At 49.2% G+C, this 23648-nt stretch overlaps 9 protein-coding genes across 9 annotated transcripts; 5 read left to right on the forward strand and 4 right to left on the reverse strand.

The window, feature by feature from the left end:
- Positions 1–386: 386 nt before the first annotated feature.
- sakA (mitogen-activated protein kinase HOG1) lies at positions 387–1987 on the forward strand (the record flags this gene model as incomplete). The annotated part of the gene is made up of 10 exons (XM_057171505.1): positions 387–442; positions 518–565; positions 642–771; positions 824–867; positions 922–1021; positions 1076–1404; positions 1425–1431; positions 1487–1565; positions 1635–1818; positions 1879–1987. The coding sequence occupies 10 exons, from the start codon at positions 387–389 to the stop codon at positions 1985–1987; spliced, it is 1086 nt and encodes a 361-aa protein (XP_057035408.1).
- A 918-nt stretch (positions 1988–2905) lies between these two features.
- Positions 2906–4662, reverse strand: N7457_000438 (DUF3176 domain-containing protein; the record flags this gene model as incomplete). Its single annotated transcript, XM_057171506.1, has 3 exons — positions 2906–3717; positions 3808–3990; positions 4053–4662. The coding sequence occupies 3 exons, from the start codon at positions 4660–4662 to the stop codon at positions 2906–2908; spliced, it is 1605 nt and encodes a 534-aa protein (XP_057035409.1).
- A 2780-nt stretch (positions 4663–7442) lies between these two features.
- N7457_000439 (uncharacterized protein) lies at positions 7443–10278 on the forward strand (the record flags this gene model as incomplete). The annotated part of the gene is made up of 5 exons (XM_057171507.1): positions 7443–7501; positions 7604–8056; positions 8176–8203; positions 8255–8318; positions 8366–10278. The coding sequence occupies 5 exons, from the start codon at positions 7443–7445 to the stop codon at positions 10276–10278; spliced, it is 2517 nt and encodes an 838-aa protein (XP_057035410.1).
- An 864-nt stretch (positions 10279–11142) lies between these two features.
- On the reverse strand, positions 11143–13830 carry culA (cullin culA; the record flags this gene model as incomplete). Its single annotated transcript, XM_057171508.1, has 6 exons — positions 11143–11331; positions 11386–12435; positions 12468–13416; positions 13480–13496; positions 13575–13644; positions 13712–13830. Coding segments are annotated over 6 exons (2394 nt in total), but the record flags the coding sequence as incomplete, so codon positions are not given.
- Positions 13831–15011: 1181 nt separating this feature from the next.
- N7457_000441 (cupin domain-containing protein) lies at positions 15012–15548 on the forward strand (the record flags this gene model as incomplete). The annotated part of the gene is made up of 1 exon (XM_057171509.1): positions 15012–15548. The coding sequence occupies one exon, from the start codon at positions 15012–15014 to the stop codon at positions 15546–15548; it is 537 nt and encodes a 178-aa protein (XP_057035412.1).
- Positions 15549–15640: 92 nt separating this feature from the next.
- Positions 15641–16889, reverse strand: N7457_000442 (phospholipase D regulator; the record flags this gene model as incomplete). The annotated part of the gene is made up of 3 exons (XM_057171510.1): positions 15641–15665; positions 15726–16602; positions 16661–16889. 3 exons carry the CDS (start codon positions 16887–16889, stop codon positions 15641–15643), a joined length of 1131 nt encoding a protein of 376 aa, XP_057035413.1.
- Positions 16890–17253: 364 nt separating this feature from the next.
- Positions 17254–18206, forward strand: N7457_000443 (mitochondrial K+-H+ exchange-related family protein; the record flags this gene model as incomplete). Its single annotated transcript, XM_057171511.1, has 3 exons — positions 17254–17690; positions 17756–17811; positions 17869–18206. 3 exons carry the CDS (start codon positions 17254–17256, stop codon positions 18204–18206), a joined length of 831 nt encoding a protein of 276 aa, XP_057035414.1.
- Positions 18207–18417: 211 nt separating this feature from the next.
- Positions 18418–19869, forward strand: end3 (cytoskeletal adaptor protein SagA; the record flags this gene model as incomplete). Its single annotated transcript, XM_057171512.1, has 3 exons — positions 18418–18771; positions 18833–19067; positions 19130–19869. 3 exons carry the CDS (start codon positions 18418–18420, stop codon positions 19867–19869), a joined length of 1329 nt encoding a protein of 442 aa, XP_057035415.1.
- Positions 19870–20344: 475 nt separating this feature from the next.
- On the reverse strand, positions 20345–23178 carry N7457_000445 (putative SNF2 family helicase/ATPase PasG; the record flags this gene model as incomplete). The annotated part of the gene is made up of 4 exons (XM_057171513.1): positions 20345–21192; positions 21254–22007; positions 22058–22888; positions 22954–23178. 4 exons carry the CDS (start codon positions 23176–23178, stop codon positions 20345–20347), a joined length of 2658 nt encoding a protein of 885 aa, XP_057035416.1.
- Positions 23179–23648: the final 470 nt, after the last annotated feature.

The following is a 23648-nucleotide window of genomic DNA, read 5'->3' on the forward strand; positions in this document are numbered from 1 at the left end:
GCAATGGGATAGGTGGGACTTGCAAGAGGGAAGAGGAGAATGTAGTCGCAGTGAGTATCGCAAATGAAAATACGAATAAGGAAAATAAGCAACGAGATCGCAACACCCGGATCAAGAAATCGGCCATTAATATAGAAACCCATGCTGAGTCAGCCACCTCAAGGGCACCTGGGCTGTCGCAAACGTCATCGGCCTTGTTTTCTGCGCTTTTCACGTCCCTTCCCCACACCTGGTGCCAACACACTTACTTTCTTTGCGACCCCTTTCTTCTAGCAATTTTTTGACTCGTCCCTTCATCCTCTTCCTTTCGGCTTCTTTGCTTCCTTGAAGTCTCCCTTCAAAGTCCCCTCTTTCCTGTTTACCTGCCCGCATACCCCACTTTCATCATGGCGGAATTCGTGCGTGCCCAGATTTTCGGCACCACTTTCGAGATCACCAGCCGGTTCGCATTGCCCTGTCTCTCTCCGCGCGCCAACAGGTGTCTCAGGGAGAATCTTGATACTAACGTGGTTTCTAGGTATACGGAACTGCAGCCGGTGGGAATGGGTGCCTTCGGGCTGGTCTGGTATGTTGCATTCTGTGTCGCACGAGGCGACCTTTCCACGCCTAAGACCATGCTAACCAAGCGACCAATGCAATAGCTCCGCGAGAGACCAATTGACTGCGCAGCCCGTCGCTGTTAAGAAGATCATGAAGCCTTTCAGCACCCCCGTTCTGTCCAAGCGAACCTACCGGGAGCTGAAGCTCCTCAAACATCTCCGTCACGAGAATGTTCGTATATCATCGACCAAACAGCCCAGGATTACGTGCTGACAGTATACAGATTATTAGCTTGAGTGATATTTTCATTTCGCCTTTAGAAGATATGTAAGGCTCCCCTATCTGCAAGGTGGGGTTGAAGGCGTAAGCTAATAACCGCAGCTATTTCGTCACCGAGCTTCTGGGAACCGATCTCCACCGACTTCTCACCTCGCGACCCCTTGAAAAACAATTCATTCAGTACTTCTTATACCAAATTCTGGTAAGACTTCCACGGGAATAATGTCCGAGGCCACCAAAATCTGACTCCTGGTAGCGCGGCTTGAAATATGTTCATTCCGCCGGGGTGGTCCACCGGGACTTGAAACCAAGCAACATCTTGATTAATGAAAATTGCGATCTGAAAATCTGCGATTTCGGTCTTGCCCGTATTCAGGATCCCCAGATGACCGGTTATGTCTCGACGCGATACTACCGCGCACCTGAAATCATGCTTACCTGGCAAAAGTACGATGTTGAGGTGGATATCTGGAGTGCGGGCTGCATCTTCGCTGAAATGTTGGAAGGAAAGCCGCTCTTCCCCGGAAAAGACCATGTCAACCAGTTCTCGATTATTACGGAGCTGCTTGGTACTCCCCGGATGATGTGATTCAAACTATCTGCAGCGAGAATGTGAGTAGTTATTCTGCGGCGAAAGATGGAAATATGCTAACATACTTGGTTCCAGACTCTCCGATTCGTCAAGTCCTTGCCAAAGCGCGAACGTCAGCCCCTCGCCAATAAATTCAAGAATGCCGATGCCGATGGTAAGCGATAATTGAGCGGAATAAGGCGTTTCGAAGCATGTCATGTTAACTTATTCGGTTCTTTTTTAGCGGTTGACCTGCTCGAGCGGATGTTGGTCTTCAACCCCAAGCAACGTATCCAAGCCCCCGAAGCATTAGCGCATGAGTATCTGGCACCATACCATGACCCGACCGATGAGCCTGTCGCACAAGAGAAATTCGATTGGTCGTTCAATGATGCCGATTTGCCCGTTGATACCTGGAAGATTATGATGTATGTGATTGCTCCGTTACTACGCTACAAGCTTCTTTTGCTAATTTTACACCGCTATAGGTACTCCGAGATTCTCGACTTCCACAATATTGAACAAGGTAACGAAGCAGGCCAAGCTTTAGTACAGGGTGCAGTGCAGGGTGATGCTGCTGGACAGGCGTTCTCTTAATGGTTTGACGTGGTTCCCCATACGACATGCTCTTTTACCATTGAATTCCGGTCTCAAAATTTGAAGTCTGGCCCTAAATCCGTTTAAAGGTGCTACAGAGCTGGCGTATCCACCTGTTTTTTTTTCCTACAATATTTTCCCTTTCTACTCTGTTCAAACTTTTTTATCTCTTTTTTTTATCTGGAAATCCTTGTTCATAGCTCTTCCGGCGTCGTCAGAATCGGTTGGTGATTAGGAGAAATCATACTGGGGATTTGATTTGATCAAGCAATGGGCTCGTAATTCTTAATATTTCCATTCATGCGATGTAGTTCCAAATGTCTCCAATACATCAAGTAGACCATATGGAGTATACGCCAATACCATGCAGAAAGGTTGATCATTTCTAATATAGAAGTTGAAGTACCAGATACATAGTGTTTTTCTAATCAAAATTTTACCGGAGAGACAATCAAGCAAAAGCCATACGCCGGCTAGTAGTATGGTTTATGACCATACGCGAATCCTAGCTATTGTACTATATCTCATCGTTTTTGTATGACTTTAAAGTTAGGGCGCTTTACCTTTAAAGCCTCTTTGGCCCCTTCGCTTGAACGCCCCGAACATCCCCATGGCGCACCAGGGTAACAGGTTGATGGTTTCAGATCCGTCGTAAAGATCCCTGCTGCTTAGGTTTATAGGTTCTGACGAGGAGCGCCTACTAAGTGATGGACCAAATCATAGGTACTAGTTCCTATCAAACCTTCGGGACGACATTAACACCCAGTGCATATCATACAAATCGAAGACCTGTCAAATCTCCTTTCAAGTACATTTTGTGCCCAGAGCACAGTCCGTGAACACCCTATATTATTTAACTAGGCTGTCTATTATGATCCATCTTCCCATTGACCCTTTCACATTAACTTAAGCTTAACCCTATTCCAGCCGTACCTTAGCCTTCTTGGCCTCGTCCTCGATCTCGTCGAGATCCTTGCCAGGAGCCCGCAGGAGCCCAAGCCGCTCCTCGTGCTGACAAGCCAGCACAGCAAGCGTCGAAGACTTCCACAGGGGAACCCTGCGGCTCTGGCGATTGTTAAAGATACTCAAGATGGCGAACAAAATGGCGAAACCCTCAGTCACAATCGGAACAACGAAGTACCCCCAGCGGATGGAAACATATGCCTCGCTCCGAATGATCTCGCCACGTGCAGACTGGGTATTCGGACCATACCGCAGATAGTCCGTCATGGAAGTCGCCATTCTGTCGAATCGATCGTTAATGTCCACGTCACCCATTAGTGCCGCGGCGAGACCGAGGTCGGTATTGACAAAGTTCCCTTCGACCCATTCGACAACGATTGACGGGGACTTGAGAAAATTTTCCAGCGTCGTGAGACTTGCATAGTTCATTTGAAGCGCAGGAATATGAACATCGCCACCTGTCGATTCATTGGTATAGATGTAATTTTTTATACTGCTGACGGACTGGTCTGAGTATTTCCAAGGGTTCTTCACGCCGAAATCGACCTCTCGCTTGGTCACAAGGAAATCACTACCATTGGCATTGGCACCTTTATATTCATAAGCCGTGAGAAAGAGGGAGCAGTCTGTAATGTTTATGTTGCGGAGATGGAAATTGCCATCCGGGCTCGACCTAAAGATTGCGAATCGTGTGATTTCGGGAAAGGGGTCTAGGAACTCAGATCCGGGTTTGCTGTCTATTATCGAAGTTGTATTCATGTAGAATGCTGTCCCAAGATCGGTAAGCTAAAAGCGAGATGCAAGGCGGATTCCGCCTGGTGTTGTCATGTTGCAAAGCCGTTGTCCGGTCTCGCTACCTTCGCAGGTGGCCGCTTTCAATGTCTCCTGGGTGACGTTCCTGCACTCGGCCTTGAACCCAATTGATGTGTATGATTCGGGCCAGCGACATGCCCCGGGACAGTTGAAACTTTCCGTGGCGTTGAGACCATACAGGCCCTGGATGATCGCGGATTGCATACCGGGATCCTGCGGGAAGCTACCTAGTCAGAAGCATGTTAGCTGCGCTTGTTGTTCCGGTTGTGTAGATCTCAACAATGCTTACTGGGGCCAGAGTTTGCCAATCCACTCGATATAGGGTGTTGGTAATTGTGCGCATATCCGAAGGTAGCGATGTCGGAAACGGAGATGATGTCTCGCTGCTCAATCGAAACCACCTGTTGTGCGAACGGCGCGAAAGCAAGTCGTAGGATCGTGATAAATGCGCCGATGGTGGCTATATTCCACTTGACCGTGGTCAGCAGCAGGATAGACCCCCAGACACCGCGACTCGCTCCGTCAAATGTCTCGAAGTCAGCAAGCTTGCTAGACTTGTCCTTGAAGTGAAGCCATTTAGACTGTCCGATAAATGTGCTAACCCCGTGCATCAATGCCGTAGTGCATGCAGTCGTCAGGATAGAAACTGTCGCATTGAGAGAGACGCGGGCGTTCCAGGCAGAGAGAGGCTTGTTGTCCATATACCAAAAGATCAGGGCAATGGCAAGGACAAGGGCCAGGGCAAGAATCGAACTTATCGATTCCAAAAGCCATTCGCTGGGAGAGTACACTGGATGGCGCTTATACTCAGTGACAGTAGTCTGTGACTCGGTGGCTACTTCGGAGACATGAGCAGGCTGGTATCGGTGACCTTTCGGGTCACTTTCAGGGCTGGCCATGGTGAACAGCCTAGGCTATGAAGCTGTGATTAGGATTGCTTTCGAGCAATGTAGCCAACATAAAGATGAGACACCACAAACAACTGCAGAGCTCGCCAAAGAGCGACTCGTTTGATTTATGCCTAACTTCTGGCTTTAATAATTCCTGTTGGGCGTTTCTGCCGAGGACTCTTAGCCGAGACTTTTGCACGTTGATCGCCCTGGTGGGCCTACTAGGATGCAATTCCATCACACTAATCTTATTGCGAGTCCGCTGCACTAGAGCCTCGTATTCCATGGCTTCCCTGGCAGTGCCTAGAGGCCCTTTGAGAAACATACAACTGATATCAAAGCGTTTCTTACTTCCCTGAAACGTACTCCGCACATGTCAGTCACTTCCACTTGAAGGTTCGAACCCGGTCGTCTCTATCACCCGGTAGGACTGTGCGCTTTTCTTCGCAGTTGAAGAGGAAGAATTGGACCCCAATGCCAAGAATTTGGCCGTAATGATATCCCCGCCGGGGTACTCCGTTTAAACAGTTCACTCCCAAGGCCTGTTCGTATTCCCCCAGCCACGCTCCTGCAACGGCAGAGACCATAGCGTGGCCTTTCTCTGGGATGACCTGTCGCCGGAGCTATCGGAGCTTTTCAACATGTATGGCATCTGGTTAATTTCACGCGCCGTCTCCGAGGCTGAGTTGCAATTTGGCCTGCATTAGTACACGGGTTGATGTGATTGAGACCAGAATTGGCGCTGTACTAGTGAGTCCTGAGTGTTTCATTGGGTGAAAATACATTTGCACTATGCCTTTCTAATCTTCATGCATTGCGGTTGTCCTAATTTAGGGTCACGCCATACTCCTTACGGAGTACTGACACCCCTCAACAATGAAGCGTCAAGTACGGAGTAGACCCCTGTTCGCTTGCCAGTTGTTCAGCTCAGCCTTGCTTGTTGTGTTATTTATCTACAGCATATGTATACGGAGTTCTCCGTACGGGGTATGGGGTACGTTCTTAACGAATATTTGAGATTTAAGACGCTTTCGCTAGCTATTGATCACCCAAACCACATCTAGAGTAGGTACGTGCCTTTTTGTACTTTCTTCATTGGAGAGTTATTCGGATTTCTAAAAGCGACCATTCACCTAACTCTTGTAACTATCTCGTAGCGTGTGCACTGTGGCATTTACAGAGTGAATCGCTCCCTACCCCGCAGTGTTCACTCTTGATCCCGCTTTTCCTTCGTATGATATCCCGTAGATCCTTCGTGGGTTTCTCGCACTAATTCGGTGTTTTGGGGAGACTGTGATGGTGAAGAAAGGGAGAGAGAAGTACTCCATGGGATGTATAAACGTAGGAAGGTAAGAAGAGGATAGCTCTATGCCCGTAGGGAATACTCCGTACGAAGTATGGGATATATGCTGTAGCTCTTTGTATCCAATTTGAGGTCTTATTTACATTATACCAAATGATTTATGACCTTCCTTTTTGGGGCACAGCCGCACAGGACCTCGAGACTCTATTGGACGACGCGAAGTCCCATACTCCGTACGGAGTACAAAGAGCGCATCTGTACAACAGTAATAGGAATTCGCCATAGTATACCCCGTCGTCGTTGCCGGAGTAGGCTTTGGTGCACTAACGCCGTATAGCAACATGTATGGATGTACAGAGTACGAAGTAAAGCGAGCCATCTTGGGTGATAGAACTCATCATCATTGTCATTGCCTTTTCCCTCGTCTTCACTTTGAATCTATCTGGAGCGACCATGCAGCTAGAATGAAGACGAGAAGACCCGTAACCTATACTATCTCCTTAGCTATTCTGGTCCAGGACTCCACCTCTAATGAGAAGAGGAGTTTTCACACGGGCTGAATCGAGATACACCTCGCAAAGGGAGGACATATTCAACACAACATTGGCCAGCCTTTGAATTTGATTCTCAGCCTAGCGGATGCTGCTCAAGGGCTTTTGTTTTGGTGAGAAGTGTCTACGGAGTATATGAGCATTCTTCATACCCGAGGTCAAGTCCAAATGGTGCGAATCCGAGGCTCCGGGCTCTCGGGTGGGTCTCCTCTAATAAACCCAAAATCCCTCGTCCGGGCGCTTTGACGGGTTCGATGGCATTTGCATACGAACAGAGAGGATTGTTTCTTATGTCTTATTGAGTAGAAAGCGATCATTGCTGGACTAGCGAAATCGATTCTTTGAGCTGTCCCTTTCAAGCATGTATCAAGCGTTTCAGATCTACGAGCCATGGAAAGCTTTTGCGATGAAAAGGGGGAGTCCTAGGGCCTTTTTCTTGCTTTGCTTTTTCAGACGAACACCCTTGCACAAGATCTGGTTCGAAGTCTCGTTGGTAAAGACTGCATTGAGTGGGGCTAGCGATTTCATTGTTGATTTGAGAATCAGGGGTGTGCTCCTGAGGTCAGTCCGATTCAGTGAGCAAGAAGCAGGAAAAGGAACGCTCAACCTTGCTAGATATTATCCTGTACTCCGTACTCCGTACATGCAGGCATATACCATGTAGAAACGGAATATGGGAGGATGGGAGGATGGAGAATGGAGGATGGAGTCCCTACATGTATGCAGCTCCAGATACTAGCGGGGCTAGCTTTCACCGCCCGCCAGAACGTGTGCGATAACCGTATCAGCTACTTTCCCCTGTTTGCGATGATCGTCGTCTCATGGGATACCCACGTCGAGGTTTTGGAGGAGAACCACCTCGTGTCGCAAACTGTTGAATCTATCCATCCCTATAAAGCTTGACTGCATTTTTCACGCCCGTATCATATCCCCCGATGGCTACTCAGCATAAACAAGACCCGATTGTGTTGGTCATTGACTTTCACCATGCACGGTGAGCTACCGAGACATTCGCAAAACTTCCCGCTCTTCTTGACGCAAACAAAAAGGCGGGATTGATCAAGGGATTTGGCTGACCGAGACATTCATCCCGCAGTGGTCCCGAGATTGAGCATTGCATTGCCGACGATGGAACCGACCCAGCAATCGAAAATGACTGGTCTCTGCTACCATTCATGGCCCTGTCTGACGGAGCGCATCTGTATGACACCCTGTTCTTTGAAAAATACCTCCCCGCTCCCCTAGCGCAATTCCGCAACAAGCGGAATTACTCTGTGCCAGACCAACTAACCCCTCAATTTTGCAGGTCAACCGAGGAATTCTCCTATTTCACACTCCGCCGAATTGATACCCCAAATACACCTGGGACTTCTCTCTTCGGAATCGCTTGTTCTCGCCAGTTGGACTCGAGCCTCCTTATCAACCGCTCGCCCGAGGTGACTCGGTCAACTGTGCAGAAGGCTGTAGTGGTCGTTACGGATACTCCGCAGCGAGTGGGTCAATTGCGCGAGAAACTCTCCGTGGTGACTTCCGCTTGGTTTGCGCAACGGTATGTAGGATATGCGTTCCCTGATAGCCCATATGCTTCCTGGGTGCGCTGGCATGGGGATGCAGATAGGAAAGGGCCGGGAGCTGGAATTGCGGCTAACTGTCCGCTTTTGATAACAGCGACTTCTCCGATGTTGATATTCTAAATGTATGCGCCAATTGAGATGGTGGATATAATGGGATACTAACATGGATGCAGAAATTCCGCGAGGGCTTGGTGATTGCTTTGCTGAATGACGATGGTCCGAAAGACCACAACTTAGGTAAGGATATTTTCCATTGCAACATATGTCTTTGCTAATTTATGAAGGCCTTTCGCTTCGGGAGATGATTCACGAATTTAAATCTCAGACATTGGTCCTTTTCAAGGCACTACTGTTGCAGCCCAAAATGCTGTTCTTCGGGACGCGCTGTGAACGCCTGTGCATGATTCAGTTCTCCCTTGTATCTTTAATACCCGGTCTCATCAACAACTTGCAAGACTGTGCGGATCCTTCTTTCGACAGCTATTCCAAGAGTGTTGAGAAACCAACATCTCTCAAGACGAGTGACAGAAGTTCTTTGTTGGCTTACATGGGCCTTCCACTGCAAATTTTCGGCAAGGGAAGCATGTTTGGTCCTTATACACCTCTCCAGCTGCTGGATCTGCTGGCGGATGATGGGACGAAATCATATGTGGTTGGCTCAACAAATTCATTGCTGCTACAACAAAAGGACCGATACAGCGATATTCTAATCAACCTTGACGAAGATAGTATTGTCATCAACTCTCCTTCGCTCCGCGCTGCCCTAGCCCTTTCCGCGGCCGACAGGCGTTGGATTGACCTCCTCACGCAAATTGTGAATGACACCTGGGATGAGGATCACCCATCTCAACCCAAAACCCTTGGTTTCATGGGCTCAGAAGAATTCATTCGGCTGCAGTTCGAAGAATACTTGCTGGCCTTGCTATCTTGCATGAAATACCATGAGGAGCTTTATCTCTGTGATACTGGAGAATCGGGCCATCGCAGCAGGGCCCAACTGCAAAATTTCAACATCGAAGGAGACCCTGCAATCGACTTCAACACAGAGTTCCTCACCCAGTGGAAAACCACTTCCAACTACGCCTTGTTTTCGCGTCTCACTTCCGATGCACTTCTGTTCTCTATCACAGAGCCGCGACACCCAAACGCCGGCGGTCTCTCAATGGACGATATCCAAAGGCGACTCTCGCAGCAGGTAGCAGACCTCCACCTTGATGAGCGAGTCCGTGAAGGTCGAGAAGCCTTGAACCGCCACATCTCAACCGGACAAAAGAAAGTGAGCGCAGTTTTCAACAACTTCTGGTCTGATATCGAGACAATGCGCGAAGCTCAACGCAAACGCACCGAGGAGAGATATATCTCTCAATCTCAGTCGCAACGCACCTCCTTTGACAAAGAAGCCCCACTCTCACCAACCCTCTCGCAAAATCCCGCAGATGCGTCTTGGTTCGCAGGCCGCTCAAGGCCATCCGTCGACATGACCCAGGCCCAAGCCTCCGTAAGCGCCGCAAGCCAAAAAGCTACCTCCTATCTCAGCTCATGGGGATCGTGGGCCAGTGAAAAACGCCGCGAATGGACAGACAAGCGTGGGACGTCCGCAAGCCCGAACGCCAACTCCAATACTACGACTTCGCCATCTAGCTCGGTCCTCAATCTCGCCACCGAGTTCACTGACTTGGACCGGGGTCGCCGCCTTTCCATCCAGAGTAAGAGGAGTGAACGCAACGAGAGCAAGGGCTCACGCACTGAAAGCCCCAACGGCGAGGGTCTTACTCGCAGCCTCAGCAGAAGAAAAAGATGGAGTAACATCCTGCTCAGACGCGAAAGCGGCGAATTCCAGCGCCGCGATGATGTCTCTACCTCCGATTCTTTCGATACTCCGTTCCCCAAGTCTCCCCTATCCCAGGGCCTGCCTGCTTACACGGATGATACGGAGCTGAAGCGCATCCAAGATTCCCAGGAAGGAAAGTCTTCAGCTCAGGATACCGTCGATGCAGACGGGTTCTCCTCCGTGTCTCTTACGCCAACCGAAGGCCTGGGATTGACCATGAAACCCGACGAAAGTGGTTTCATGACCCAGAACGAATCCACCCCCAAGGGTGTGGAGGTAGATTCATCGCTTGGCGATTCGATGACAGCTTTGCCTGCCAAGGAGACACATCCAACCCAGAATAAAGACTCGTCTGGTACGAACTAAGAAGCTCTGGGCTTGGTGGATTTGCCGCATTTCCTGCATCCAGAATGATTTGAGTACTTCAAAGGTTTTCTGTGTATATCTTCTGTCTTAATATGTCCGACTTGGCGTCGCTGTTAACCCAGCATTGCCCATTTTTGGCACGGTTCTCTTGTCGATTGTGTTGATTCTGCATAGGCCTTCCTTCCATCCGAGTCGGGCTGGTGTATCTACACCGGGCCCCGAGGACTCACCGGTGCTGCGCATGTTGATCCACTGAATGAAATATTGAAATGAAATCGTTCATCATGTGTGTGCCGTTTTTGGCCATCGTTGTTGTGTTTATATCTTTATCTACGTTGTATATTGCATGTCATTTATAATAGATCGGGCTATTTCGTTCGAAATGCATTTCTCATAGAGCTCTGAAGCTATGAGATCCTGCAGAACCTGAAGCCCTAATAATAACCATCTATACAGAAGAAAATCCACCTTTTTATTATATTTTGTCATTGGAAGAAAGGAGAAAAAAACAGAGCAAAGAGCAAAGGAAACATCCAGGTCATGATTGGTTTGGTCGTCTCAGCGCTATGAAGATGGAAACATAAAATAAATCGCCGACACAATGAAAAAAGAACTCCCATGCTCCTATTTGCCTTTGTTTTCATTCGTTAACTACTCATGGGAAAAGCCCTTTCCTAGACCAACAGGGATCCAGTCTCTTTTGCCTTGTGTTTCCGTCATTGACGGTGATAAAGGGTTGAGGATGGTCTTGAGAATCTATTCTTGCAGGAAAGAAAAGGTGGAGGCAAGAGTAGAAAACGATAGAGAAAAAAGCGATAGAAGCAAGTTGCTGTGAAATATTGGTGGAGATGGGTTGAGATTGTTTTAGGCGATGTAGGAGATTTCATCACCGTCCATACGCTCAATATAATCTTTCTCCATGAGAGCTTCGATGTTCTTCTTGATATCGGGGATCTTGGGCGGGAAGCGGGACTTGACCTGCTGGATGACTTCCTGGACAAGCTGGACGTGCTTCATCTTTTTGCGCGACTTCATGATGCGGACAATGGCGGACTACAGCCAGGTTAGGACGGACTGTGAGGAATGAAAGTTAGTTGGAAGACATACCTGGAGCAAAAGCTTCCGATCCTCTTCTATCGTCTTGTGTGTATCGTCTGCTTCGACCTTTTGCTCAGACTTGATCTGAATGTTGAGGTTGACCTTCACCTTCTTATTTTTGAAGTTGTAGTTCAGAGTGAACGAGGTGGAGGGGTCAGGCTTAGCACCCTCGGGGATGGCAGTGAGGACCTTGGCCTTGAGCAGGATGCTAAGATTAGGGTCGAGAATCTCGGTCGCTAGGGTGGTGGCCTTTTCGATGTCGGAGTAGGATAGAGTGTCTGCTTCGTTGAAAAGCAGAAGAATTCCCATCTGGTAAGTCGATACTTGGAAAGTGTAAGGTACTTTGGCGTTCTTGATATAATTGGCTTTGATCTCGCCCTTGCAGAGCTGCCACAGCCATGTCAACTTGCGGCCGCTGTGCTTGTCAAAGTAGAATTTCTGGAACCGCTCGGCGGTCTTGACAACTTCCGGCGGCGCACAGAAGGCAGTGGTCGGGGCATTGAGGGGCCAGAAGCCAGTTCCGAGGATCTGGAAGTGGGCATCGGGCATTCTCTTTCGGTCTTCATCATCTAGAACTTTGTCCTGCCAATCCTTATAGTTGTTATTCAGATCCTTGGAGATCTGCATGTCTTGGAACATGCGCTGTAGCTTGTTGGTGTATTCGAAACCACATGCCTCCTTTAGCTTGCTGATCATGCTTGTTTCCGCATCATCAGAAACAGAGCTGACATGTACCAGGCGTTTGGCCAGATTCTTGGAGTAGAACTTTTGGAAGACATCCTTATCCTCGATGTACTTGAACACAGTCATGATCTGCACCAGCATCTCCTCAAGTTCCGACTCTTCAGCGGACTTGGATCCCTTCTTCAAAAGCGAGTCCGTATATTTCGCCAGCATCTCGGGTGACTTGGAGGAACTGGTCTTGCAGATACGGTTCCGATTGACAAATTCCCGGCAGGCATTGTCAAGAGAACGCACGAACTCGGACTCGCCGTTGAAGGCCTCATTGACCAAGTTCTGGTATCGTGTATGAACTTGCAGTAGTGCATCAACGTACAACTTGGGCTCGAGGGTTCCCCCTCGGAAGCAACCTTCTCAACCGCAGCCAAACCGGCCCGCCTCACGTGGTTCTCAAAGGTTGTGCGCAATGGGTCTAAGCCATCCTTAATACGGGAGAGGAGTCGATACATACGAGCAAGATCCTCCTGGCGTTCATTGTCCAGCAAGACTTGGAATTCGTCGCGAAGCAAAGTGGAGTGAGCGGTGACGAGAACAGACAGACATGTGTCGGTCAAGGTCTTGGTGACATCTGGGTGCAAATACAAGCCCACCCGACCTTTCTCTTCTTCCAGGCGAGCTTCAGCCTTCTTCATATACTCCACCACGCTGTTTTCGGCTACGAACTGCCGTGACTCATTTTCATAATAGGTTTTGGTGGCACGGATGAACGGCTGCTGGAAGTACTGCCGATAGACATCCAGTGTTGACTTGGAGCTATCATTTTCGTCCAAGCCCAGTGACACGAAGGAGTCGACAATGGACTTGATCTGCGACTGTTCGATGGTTTCCCCGTTCCGTTGTTTCTCGATGAGATTCAGAACGGCGTCCATGACCTTCTCGTGAACTTTCTCAAAGAAGTCCCCCTTCCATTTAACCAGGTGTAGGGTATAAACGTCGTAGACATTTTTCTTACCCTCATCAATCTCACGCTTTACCCAGTGACGGTTGAGGTATCGGAAAAGGTGGTTCACATATTTGGCAGCAGTTGTGTAACGGTACCACTGACGGATGTAGAATCCAAGCAAGCCTTCCTCGGTGTGGCTTTGTGATTGTTTGTACACTTCACTCAGATGACGTGATAGGTATTCGCCGAGTAGTTTGTACAGTTCCTCACCCAGCAAGTGGGCTTTAGTCCAGGTCAGCTCCATCCGGGAAGCCGAGGATGCGGCATTAAGGGAGAGTAACCAACCCCCACGTTGTCCTTGTAGACCATGTCCGGTAGCGACGGCTTTTTGGGAAGTGCAGAAGTTATGAACGGCCCTGTAATCAGAATGTGAGCACGGTTCTCATCAGGCAAGACGTAGGATTCAACGTTGAACACACGTATAGAGACCCATGTACTATCCACAGATAACTAGTCAGCTTCTATTTTAAAAGTACTTGCCATGGAGTTGTAAATTGTACAGCATTCCACTTACAGTCTTCATATCAATACCTGAGTCGAGGTTAAGCATGACGCTCTCAATCCCCGCCTCTAGGAATGCCCAACTAATCCAGAGTTAGCGCCCATCCTACTGCCACGTTCAAACATTTTCCCGCCATTATCACTGCTCACGTTGAATCAAGGTCATCCTTGTGAGGCACCGGTGGCATTGTGAGAGACATCGTGGTTGCAGGGGTCCGGGGTGGGATGTGGAAGAGAGTCGGCGGTCGAGGCTGAAGATCCTGCTTTACCTGTCAGTATGTGCTCTAGACTCTCACTAGTAACCTTCTAAGCTACACATCCTGTATTTACCTCAAGAGGGTTGCAACGCCACAGGTCACGCCTCGAAGATCTCCAGGTGATCGAATGACTGGAGGCGCTTCGTGAGAAGGGGGTATTTTCAACAGCGGGAGGGTTTCGCGGCAAAGACAACAGGCAAGAAAGCGCAGCCTCGGGAACTTCTAGGACAAAACCCAGAAAAACAATATTAGGCAGACGAGGAGCAAAGTGATGAGGCTGAGAAGGACCAGACCGTGGGGATGGCCTGCCGCGGGCGGTGAGGTGGCGGAGCTTTCCCCCAAAGCGACATCATCGGTTTTGATCAAGGCGAGGCTATACGGACATTACGCCATGACCTATGAGGTCGATGACTTTGTGTGGATATGGAAAGCCATGTGTGGAATGCAGATCTGACTCTCTTTCAACTTTTTCTCTTTCATTATAAAAGGATTTGTCTTTAACAAAGCACATCTCTCAGAATAACGCCTGACCCACCGATCTATGTATATTCTGGATCTCTGTGTCGTACTCCCTGTGCACAGACCTGCATAGGTAGATACAAAAGGGCACAATGTTGGACTTCAAAGAAAAACGTAGGACTCCAGAAGAACCCTCGGCGTACCTCGATCTTACCAAATTAGAAGGCGTTATGGCGTGCAGTGTGTAGATGATAGGTATCAACCTCTGTAGTATCCATATCTCACCATTTATAAGTTTCTCTATAAACACCGGTTCTTCGATCCTAATGACCCCCTAGGAAGATAAACTCTTTATAGATCGAATGAGAGCAAAGCCTACGAGGACGTTAGTCAAAGGTGTACTATGGATTTATATTGTAGACAGTCTATTACACTTCCCAGTCTAGGGTATGCAATGAACAGTGTACAGTAGACTCGGAGTTCAATAGCTGCACTGGGAACCCTTCCAGCGTTTCTAACCAACAGTCCCACCAACCATCTGGACAATCATATCAAAATACATAGCTCAATAGCAACACTTGAACTATATATGGGCAGCTTCGGGCCCCCACCACGGGTGACGTCATTCGAAGCCCAGAGTCAGGTAGAACAATCACAGCTTGTATATTTCTACCACTCATGCATCCTAACTCCCTTATGAAAGACGAACCGAGCACAATAGCAAACCCCTCACAATGATTATAACTCCACTGCCAGACACCAAGGTGACCACTCGCCAGATTCCAGAGTGGCACCACATCCCGAACACTTCGATCCAATCTAAGCCGCTCATGATTTATCATGGAGCCTTCAATGCCGTATCCACAGAGCTTGAGGAGCATCTGGAGGCGGTGGGCGAGGTCGCTCCTCAATGGGTATATAGCATGTACCGCCAAACCCACTTCCACTCCACAACGCACGAAGTCCTGGGAGTTGTTTCAGGGAGCGCGCGTCTTTGTTTTGGAGGCGAGGATAACCCCGAGCGGTTTGAGCCAATGGTTCAGCGCGGTGATTTGATAATTGTGCCTGCTGGGGTGGGACATCGACTCTTGGAGGACCTGCACGGCCATCAGGAAATCTTTCAAATGGTTGGCGCATATCCACATGGAAAACAGTGGGATATGTGCTACGGGAAACCAGACGAGAAAGCCAAGATGCAGGAAATCAGAAACGTGGCATGGTTCCGTCAAGATCCGTTGTATGGCGCTGACGGTCCTGCTTTGCATGTCTAACCAAAAGTCCCAACCGACAAAAACAAGGCTCGCTTGAATGGTATATGATAATATATCAAAAGTCAAAATTCTCTATGCACAAGTTTTGGACCTCACTGTGTTACTCTTTCAACAAGTCTAGAGACGGGTTAGTAGATGAAGAGAGTATGTCAAGTACGCTTCGACGAAGGGGCTTACCTGAGCACACTAATCGAGAACGTTGTGAGCCAAGCCAGGAGCGCAACTAGCAATACAGAAGCAAGTGCCTTTTGTCTCACACAAATACCATCATCACGAGGATCGATCGTTTGGTTGACTTCCGCTTCGGTGCAGGATCCTGTTACTTCGGAGAGTGAAGCAAAGGCCAAGCTAAGATTGGCGGAATCAAAGACGATGAAAAAGATATCGAGGAGAATAAGACGTGCTTTAGCCGAGGGAGAACGTAAACCCAGAGGCTTTGATGTGTACTCGTCCCATGTGATATATATGAGGTAAACCAGGGCGACTGCATCAACAATGATTGCCATCAATGCAGATGGGCCTTGATGATGACTCCTTCCTTTGGCCATGTGCTGGATCGATCCACCTAGAGCTAGCGCAGAGAGCGAGAAGCACCAGACAGTCATCCGAAGAATCATGGGTATCATTGGGCTCCGGAGAAGTGTGTTCTGGAAGCGCTTGAACCAGATCTCCCTTCGCCCTCCGCTGTGTAGTGGATACTCCGGACTATCGCCCTCCAAATGCTTTCCTCGCCACGGTTGCAAGTAATCACCGTGGTTCTCGTTCATCCATTCCGGCGTGACATGTTGTTCCTCTCTGCCAGCCTCTCGAGGGTATTGGATGGTCCGTGAGAACGTTACCCAGCGCGATTCACGATTGACCGGTGGGGTGTCGTCGTCTTCGTCGTCAAATAAGCCGTTGATAATCGAGGAAGAAGGTTGCGGCTTAGATGGTGTGTACGGCGAGTGGTTGTGCTGAGCGACGAACGCGTCGCCTGGCTGGGAAGGAAGTAAATGATCGCTTGCCGAGGCTTCATGTCCGTCCTCTTCAATCTCCTCAACCGACCGAATCCAAGCTATAGAGATCCACTGTCAGTGAATGATCGTCGAACCAAGCTTTGAAGAGAGCCATACCAGGTAGAGATCGCAAGGTCGAGCGTTGGGTGTACGCGGTCCCATCCGCTGCCTGACTCTCCTCTATCCGCGGAAGCGCTGGATCTGAAGAACTACTGCGAACAGTAGAGTCGGTATCGATGCTCAAATGGGTTGGCAGCACCGATGTCTCTGGTATAGGGGCGGGTATCTTCTCCGCCAGCCTCTCACCAAATATGCGCCCTCCAGCGCTGTCTCTTGAGCTGTCCATGGTCAGCAGATCAGGGGAACATGTAATTCGGGAGTCGCGGAAAATGTCAATTAACACTTTGCACGCCCGCGAATCCCCAATTGTTCCAAAGATAGCGTGTCCAGTATCCGTGGACCAGGAGCAAGTTTGAGGGCAGAGGATGATCTCCGAAAGCGAAAGGGCATGGAATGACGTCTCGAACCGCCCAGTTTATTCCCGCGCCCATCCCTTTACGCCTAACCCACAGAAAAAAAAAGTCCCGATACTCTGGTTATTGTGAAGACTTCTAAGACCTTTCCTATCCCGACGGGTTTTTAATATCTTTTAATATACCTATCTCCACATCGCGATCGCGCGTCTATTCCCTCAGAGATCTCCCGCTGCCATGCGCCTCTTCCTCATCCCGATCTCGACGGGACGAGTCCTCATATATGCTCGACCTCTTCGCAGGGATCTAGCGAAGGAGCTTTCGATCCTTGATAGGATTACAACGAAGGCCGCTGAAACATGGGCGAAGTGGGAAGAAGCCGACAAAGGGTGGAAGATGCACCTTGTTAAATGGGGCAATCGAGTCCAACAACGGATACCATACGAAGAATGGGCTCTCAAGAGCATTCCTTCATTCAAGACTCAGCAGCGGCTTAATGGAGATCATGGAAAGATTAAGATTGATGTGCTGTTCCCCGGCAATGCGATACGGCTGGAACGAATTCAGCATGTGTTGCGCAAAATCGCTACTGAGAGACAAGAGTACCATCGGAAGAAGATGATGTGGAGCTTGATCGCGGCGCCGATTACAGCACCCCTTGGGTTGATTCCAGTGTATGTGGATGCCATGTGCTTTTTTTTCCCGCGTGTGATCTGATATGTATACTAATGAACCGCAGGGTTCCGAACATCCCCTTTTTCTACTTGGCATACCGGGGCTGGTCCCATTGGCGCGGTTAGTACGATATTCCACACGGCCCCAGTTCAGAGACTAATGATGATGAATATCCAGCATTAAATGGCTCGAAACACTTAGAATTTCTTGTTGAAAAGAATCTTCTCAATCCGATCTCATTGCCGGATTTAGAAAAGTTATACGCCAAACGCGCATCCCGAGTACTCGACGGTATCTCGAACGACACACCATATTCCGAGATTGCCGAGGACATAGAGCAGAGCGAGGACCGGGTCCTGTTAAAGATATCCGACGCCAAGAAGCTAGCTACGATTCTTGAAGCACCAGAGCTTGCACTGGAAGCCGAGCGGGCAATTATTCAAGTCAGTGAGCAGCTCGAGGCTGCAGCGAAAGCTAAACAGACGGAGAGGAAAGACGAGAAGAAAGATTCATAACGTGGAAGAACCTATCATTGTGAGAGATTTCCGAGATAATAGACTGGGCTGGTATGTTCGTCTGGGGCAAGGAGATGTCGACCTCTGCTGCTAAACATGGCAGATGATGTACTATAATACAGGGAACCACCTTGATTCCAGTAGATAAAATATAGACTGCAACTATTGCGCAAATATCCGAATGTCAGTGCTAAGTATAGATGCATACAACATGGAGGGCCCAATGACCTCACCTGAGCCCCTGACGGAAGTAGGTAAATCCGACGCTCTTCCCCCCATTGTTCCCACCTCACCATCCACTCCATTCATCGGAGCTCCATACATCATGTCTGCCAAAAAGATTGAGCAATGGGAGATTGAACGATACTGGGAGATCTTCGTTTCGTTGTCAAATGGCCAGAAGCACCTCAACAGCTCCCAAGCTGCCTCCGTGCTGAGGAACAGCCGGCTGCGCGATGATCAGCTCGAGAAGGTCTGGGATATTGCCGATGTCGACGGAGATGGAGAGCTGGACTTTGAGGAGTTCTGTGTCGCAATGCGCCTAGTCTTCGACCTAGTCAATGGCGTAAGTGGCCCTCCCAAGACGTCAACAAATCGCTCTAACGCGGCGTCTTATCTGCCAACAGGAACTACAAGAGGTCCCGAATACGTTGCCAGATTGGCTGGTCCCAGAGTCCAAATCACATCTCGTGCAGGCGACTCGGGCATTAAACATTGGACAGGAGCAGTTTGAGCGGATAGAAGACGAGGACGATTCGCTCGGCCTGAAGGACGGCTTCGATTGGTACATGAAGCCAGAGGATAAGAACAAGTACGCCGAGATCTACGATGCCAACCGGAACGCGCGCGGCCAAGTCGAATGTGAGTTACATGTTTAGTGTGCACAGCGCGCAAAGGGACTACCCCGCTGACACCCCCTCAAGTCCAACAACTACAACCACTCTACGAATCGCTCGATGTCCCCGACACTGACGTCCGCTCCGCCTGGAACCTCGTTAATCCCTCCGCAACCCCCGCAATCAACAAAGATGCAACGCTCGCCTTTCTGCATATCCTGAACTTCCGCCACGAGGGCTTCCGCATCCCACGTACGATCCCCGCATCGCTGCGCGCCTCATTCGAAAACAATCAAATCGACTACCAGGTTGACAAAGCGCGACCCGCACAGCGCTACGGTGCAGATGGCGATACGGAAACGCGCACAGGCCGCAAGGCCAAGTTCGGCGACACCTATCTCAGCCGTCTGGGCGTTGGCGGCAAGGGCTCGTACCAGCCTAAGGGCACGGATTTCAGCGACACGATCCAGGACGAGGAGTGGGAGAAGGTTCGACTGCGCCGCGAGCTAGCGGAACTGGAGACGAAACTAAACTCTGCCACCAAAGCCTCCGAATCCAGGCGAGATGGGCCGCGGCACGATGGCCGGCCTAATTGGGTTCTGATTAAAAAGGAGGCGCTCTCGCTGCTGGAGTACAAGGAGCGGGAGTTGCGGGAGCTGCGAGAGGGTACTGGCCGTGCAAAGGACGGACAGGACTTGGAGCGGCTCCGAGAGGATGTTAAGGCCGTCGGAGAACAAGTTGACGGCTTGAAGAGCCACATGGCCCAACGGCATGATGTACTTTCAGACCTCCGCAGCCAGATTGAAGACGAGAAAGCCCGGCGGTGATTGATTATTGTGTGCACACGGACTAGCGGATCTTTTGGCCTAATGCTTCTTCTTTTCTTCTTCCTACAGCCCTCTTAGTTGCATATATGCCCTACTTTGTTGATTGATTATCGCGAACTATCATGTACAGCCATTTCCTTGTTAGGGAGCTTCAGGCGTCAAATGGATAATTGCATTTCTATTCTCGTCGAATCCTGGAAGAAAGCAAGAAAGAGCAAAATAAAAACTATCAAAGTAATTCAATAGATGTATGATACAGGAGCAAGGCATTGGTGGTCTCTTAGACCACGAAATACCAAATGCAGCAATTGGTACACGAACAAAACCTCAAGTTCCACTATCCCAACGCCAATCTAGCCAAACCAGCCAGCCCACCATGAATGTTGTTACAATCCAGTACCACTGGGAAAACCCCAGCAAACTAGGTAGCTTGCACGAAAAAAAATGAGGCGAAATAGAAAAGTGACCGAACAGATCAAGACAGGAGGCTCTCATCATCCGTCTTAGTTTCAACAGCAACAAACGCAGCTCCTTTTCGATCAAGACCCTTCTCAGCACGAGAGTAAGCCTCCTCAGAACGATTGGTCAAGATCTCAAGATCCTCATTCGACAGAATCGACGCAGCGTCTGCGCCAACCTCAAACCGCTCGAACTCATCCTCACCGAGAACCTTGCGCAATTCATCGATCTCCTGGATATTCGCGCTGGGGTCGAGCAAGGAGCGGAACTTGCCTTTCTGGATTACCAGGCGTTCAAGACGGCGCTTGGAATCTGCCTTTTCGAGTAATGTCTGCTCGACGGTTCCCTTTGTGGCCAATCTGTAGATGATAACGGGTCTGGTCTGGCCGATACGGTGGGCTCGGTCCTGGGCTTGGAGATCCTGCTGTGGGTTCCAATCCGAGTCAAATAGAATGACGGTGTCTGCGGCAACCAGGTTGATTCCCTGACCACCAGCTCGAGTGCTAAGGAGGAAGATCTTGTGACTCTCCTTTGTGTTGAAGCTTTTGATTTGCTCCTGTCGCTCTGACTGCGCGATAGCGCCATCGATTCGGCAACATTCCCAGGAGCGTAGTTCAGTTGCCCATTCTTCAATGATATCAAGTTGTGTTTTAAATTGAGAAAAGATGAGAATCTTGTGGCCCTTCTCAAGGAGGCATGAGACTAAGCGGTCCAGCAAGAGCATCTTGCCGGAGGCTGAGACGAGTGTTTCATCTACAGATGAGTCCTCGTCCATCCAAGGCCAATAAAAATTATGTGGAGAGTTACAGGCGAGTCGAGCCTGCAGAACCGGATTTTGCATCTTCTTTTGCGCAATTTCCTTCTCTGCAAAAACAATGTTAGTGGGGAGCAAGATAAAAAAAACGAGGCAGGACAAGCATCTTACTAGCAAGCTTCAAATTTTTAGCCCGCTCCATCTCTTCAACCTCAGCATCGCTGGGCTCGGCTTCCTTTTCCTCTTCTTCAATCCCCAGCTCGAGTTTACGGAGATGTTCATCGAACTCTTCATCGCTCAGATCGTTGTAATTCTGACGCGTGCTGCGTCGGCGCCGGGTGGATTGATTTCCATTGCTAGTAGGGGTGGATGTGCCGCTTGACTTGGCACTCTTCGATGGAGTTGTATTGCTACTGCCATTCCGTTTGCGCTTCAAGCTTTGCGAGCGTGTGGAGCTGCGGGAGCCACGGCTCTTGCTCTCTAGGCGCTCAAAAGCCTTGCCCTCGAGATACTGGCGACCTGTACCATTGATGATCTCTCGATAGAGATCTTTTTGCTCGGGGGTAAGAGGGGCGTACAAAATATACTCCCGCTTCTTAGGGAGCGAGGTCTCCACGTCAGTTTTGAGACGTCGAAGCAGGAAAGGCTTAAGGATGGCGTGCATGCTGGTGACCAAATTACGCTTGCGTTTTTCAACAAGCTCTGCCTGGCCTCTGTTGTCCAGAACGGAAGAAAAATCAAACCAACTCTCGAATGAGTTAAGATCATTGAAGACTTCTGGAAGTAGGAAATGCAGAAGTGACCACAACTCAGAGATATTGTTTTGCAGCGGAGTTCCGGTGATGAGAAGACGGTTGGCTGAGTTATAAGTCAACAGCTCTTTGATGAGTTTGCAGTTCATGTTTTTCAAGCGATGTCCCTCATCCTGTACACTGATTAGCTTCATGAATGGAAAAATGACTGGACCAAACGCACCACAACGATATAACGCCACTGATATTGAGCCAAAAACTTTCGATCGTTCATACAGATCTCGTAAGATGTGCATACCACCGGAAAGTCCATGTCTCCCTGATTCTTCATTTTCATGTGCTTGTTTCGAATATCAGCTCGCTGATCCTTTGAGCCATGATACAAGACCGTTTTAATGTCGGGGGTCCACCGGGCGAACTCATCCACCCAATTGCTCACAGTACTCAATGGCGCTGCAATCAAAAACGGACCCGAAACTTTCTTCTCTTTCAGGAAAGCGATCATAGAAATTGCCTGTACAGTCTTTCCAAGACCCATCTCGTCGGCCAAAATGCCGCAGAGTCCGTTCATCCACAAGGTTTTAAGCCATTCGAGGCCCTCTAACTGGTATTTTCTCATCTTGCCACCACTGACCAGCGAGGGTTGCTGTGTTGCAACAAGGTCCTGCTCACCCAGAGCAGTGGGTTTCGCCTCATATTCGTCAGCAGCCTGTTCAAGGGCTTGCTGGACCGAGGGATTGTCATCAGTCACTTCTACATCCGCCTTTTTGAAGTAGTTTGAGATCGCATTGCCATTAGCTGCAGCTGCGGCAGCTCGCTTAGGTCGACCCCGATTTGATGTAGGTTTCTTCTCGTCTACATCTTCTTCGCCAGCAGGTGGATTCTCCTCCGCGGCATCTTGTTTCTGCCGAGTTCGAGTAGCGCGGCGGGCAGGCTCTGTAGGAGACTTGGGTTTCTTCTGGCTTGCGGCAGCTTGTTGATGGTGCTTTATCGCGGCCAATCTTGCTTCTTCTTGTTGCTTTTTCATTTTATCCGACATAATTGCAACAAAGACCTGCAGATACAAGACGATATCAGACTACTGGGATCAGATAAGACGAGAATGGACTGGTCACGTACGGAGCTAGTTTTCAACAAGTGCATTAAAGCTTTGGCCTTGCTGTCCATCCCCTCCACATCTTCTGAATCTGTCAATTCGGCCTTCGCATCGAGATCTTTATTGTCTGAGGGGTTCGAGTCTTCAGGCTCGGTTGCGTCTGCGAGTGGCGAGGAAGGGACGGTAGACTCGGGCGCTGTAGTTCCTGCACGGGAATCCGTGGGGGTATCTGTACCTTCTACAGACATCTTGTCTAATAGAATCGAGTAATATTGCAAATATGGTAGAGGACTCAAGACAATGACGGGATCAAAGGAGACGATACGTCATTCGTAGGGGTGGAGTGAAAAAACTTGCGCAAAGTTGCGTTCGGTTGGGACAAAGAACAAACGAATGTAAAGCGAGACGCCAAGCAGAAACAGGTTCCAATGAAAGAACCCTCGTTCAAACAAATGCTGTGCACATTCAGATATTCGCAAGATATGAGAGATCGGAATACGAGCGCGTCCTCGACGCGGCATTTTCGCGTTGAGCGCACGGGCCAGTTTTAGATTAGACGAACTACGATGTATAGAGTGCGAAGTATACGACTTCCTACTTGAACTTGGCTTGAACCTCATTCGGCACTACCATACATCATAATTATACATGAATTTCGAGGTAAAATGGTCTCATATCCTTGAAATCTCGAACATCTCAATGTTTGTGGCAGAGCTTG

This window comes from Penicillium paradoxum (genome assembly GCF_028828445.1).
Source record: "Penicillium paradoxum strain IBT 22861 chromosome Unknown utg000002l_segment0_segment0, whole genome shotgun sequence".
In the NCBI taxonomy this organism is placed as follows: domain Eukaryota; kingdom Fungi; phylum Ascomycota; class Eurotiomycetes; order Eurotiales; family Aspergillaceae; genus Penicillium; species Penicillium paradoxum.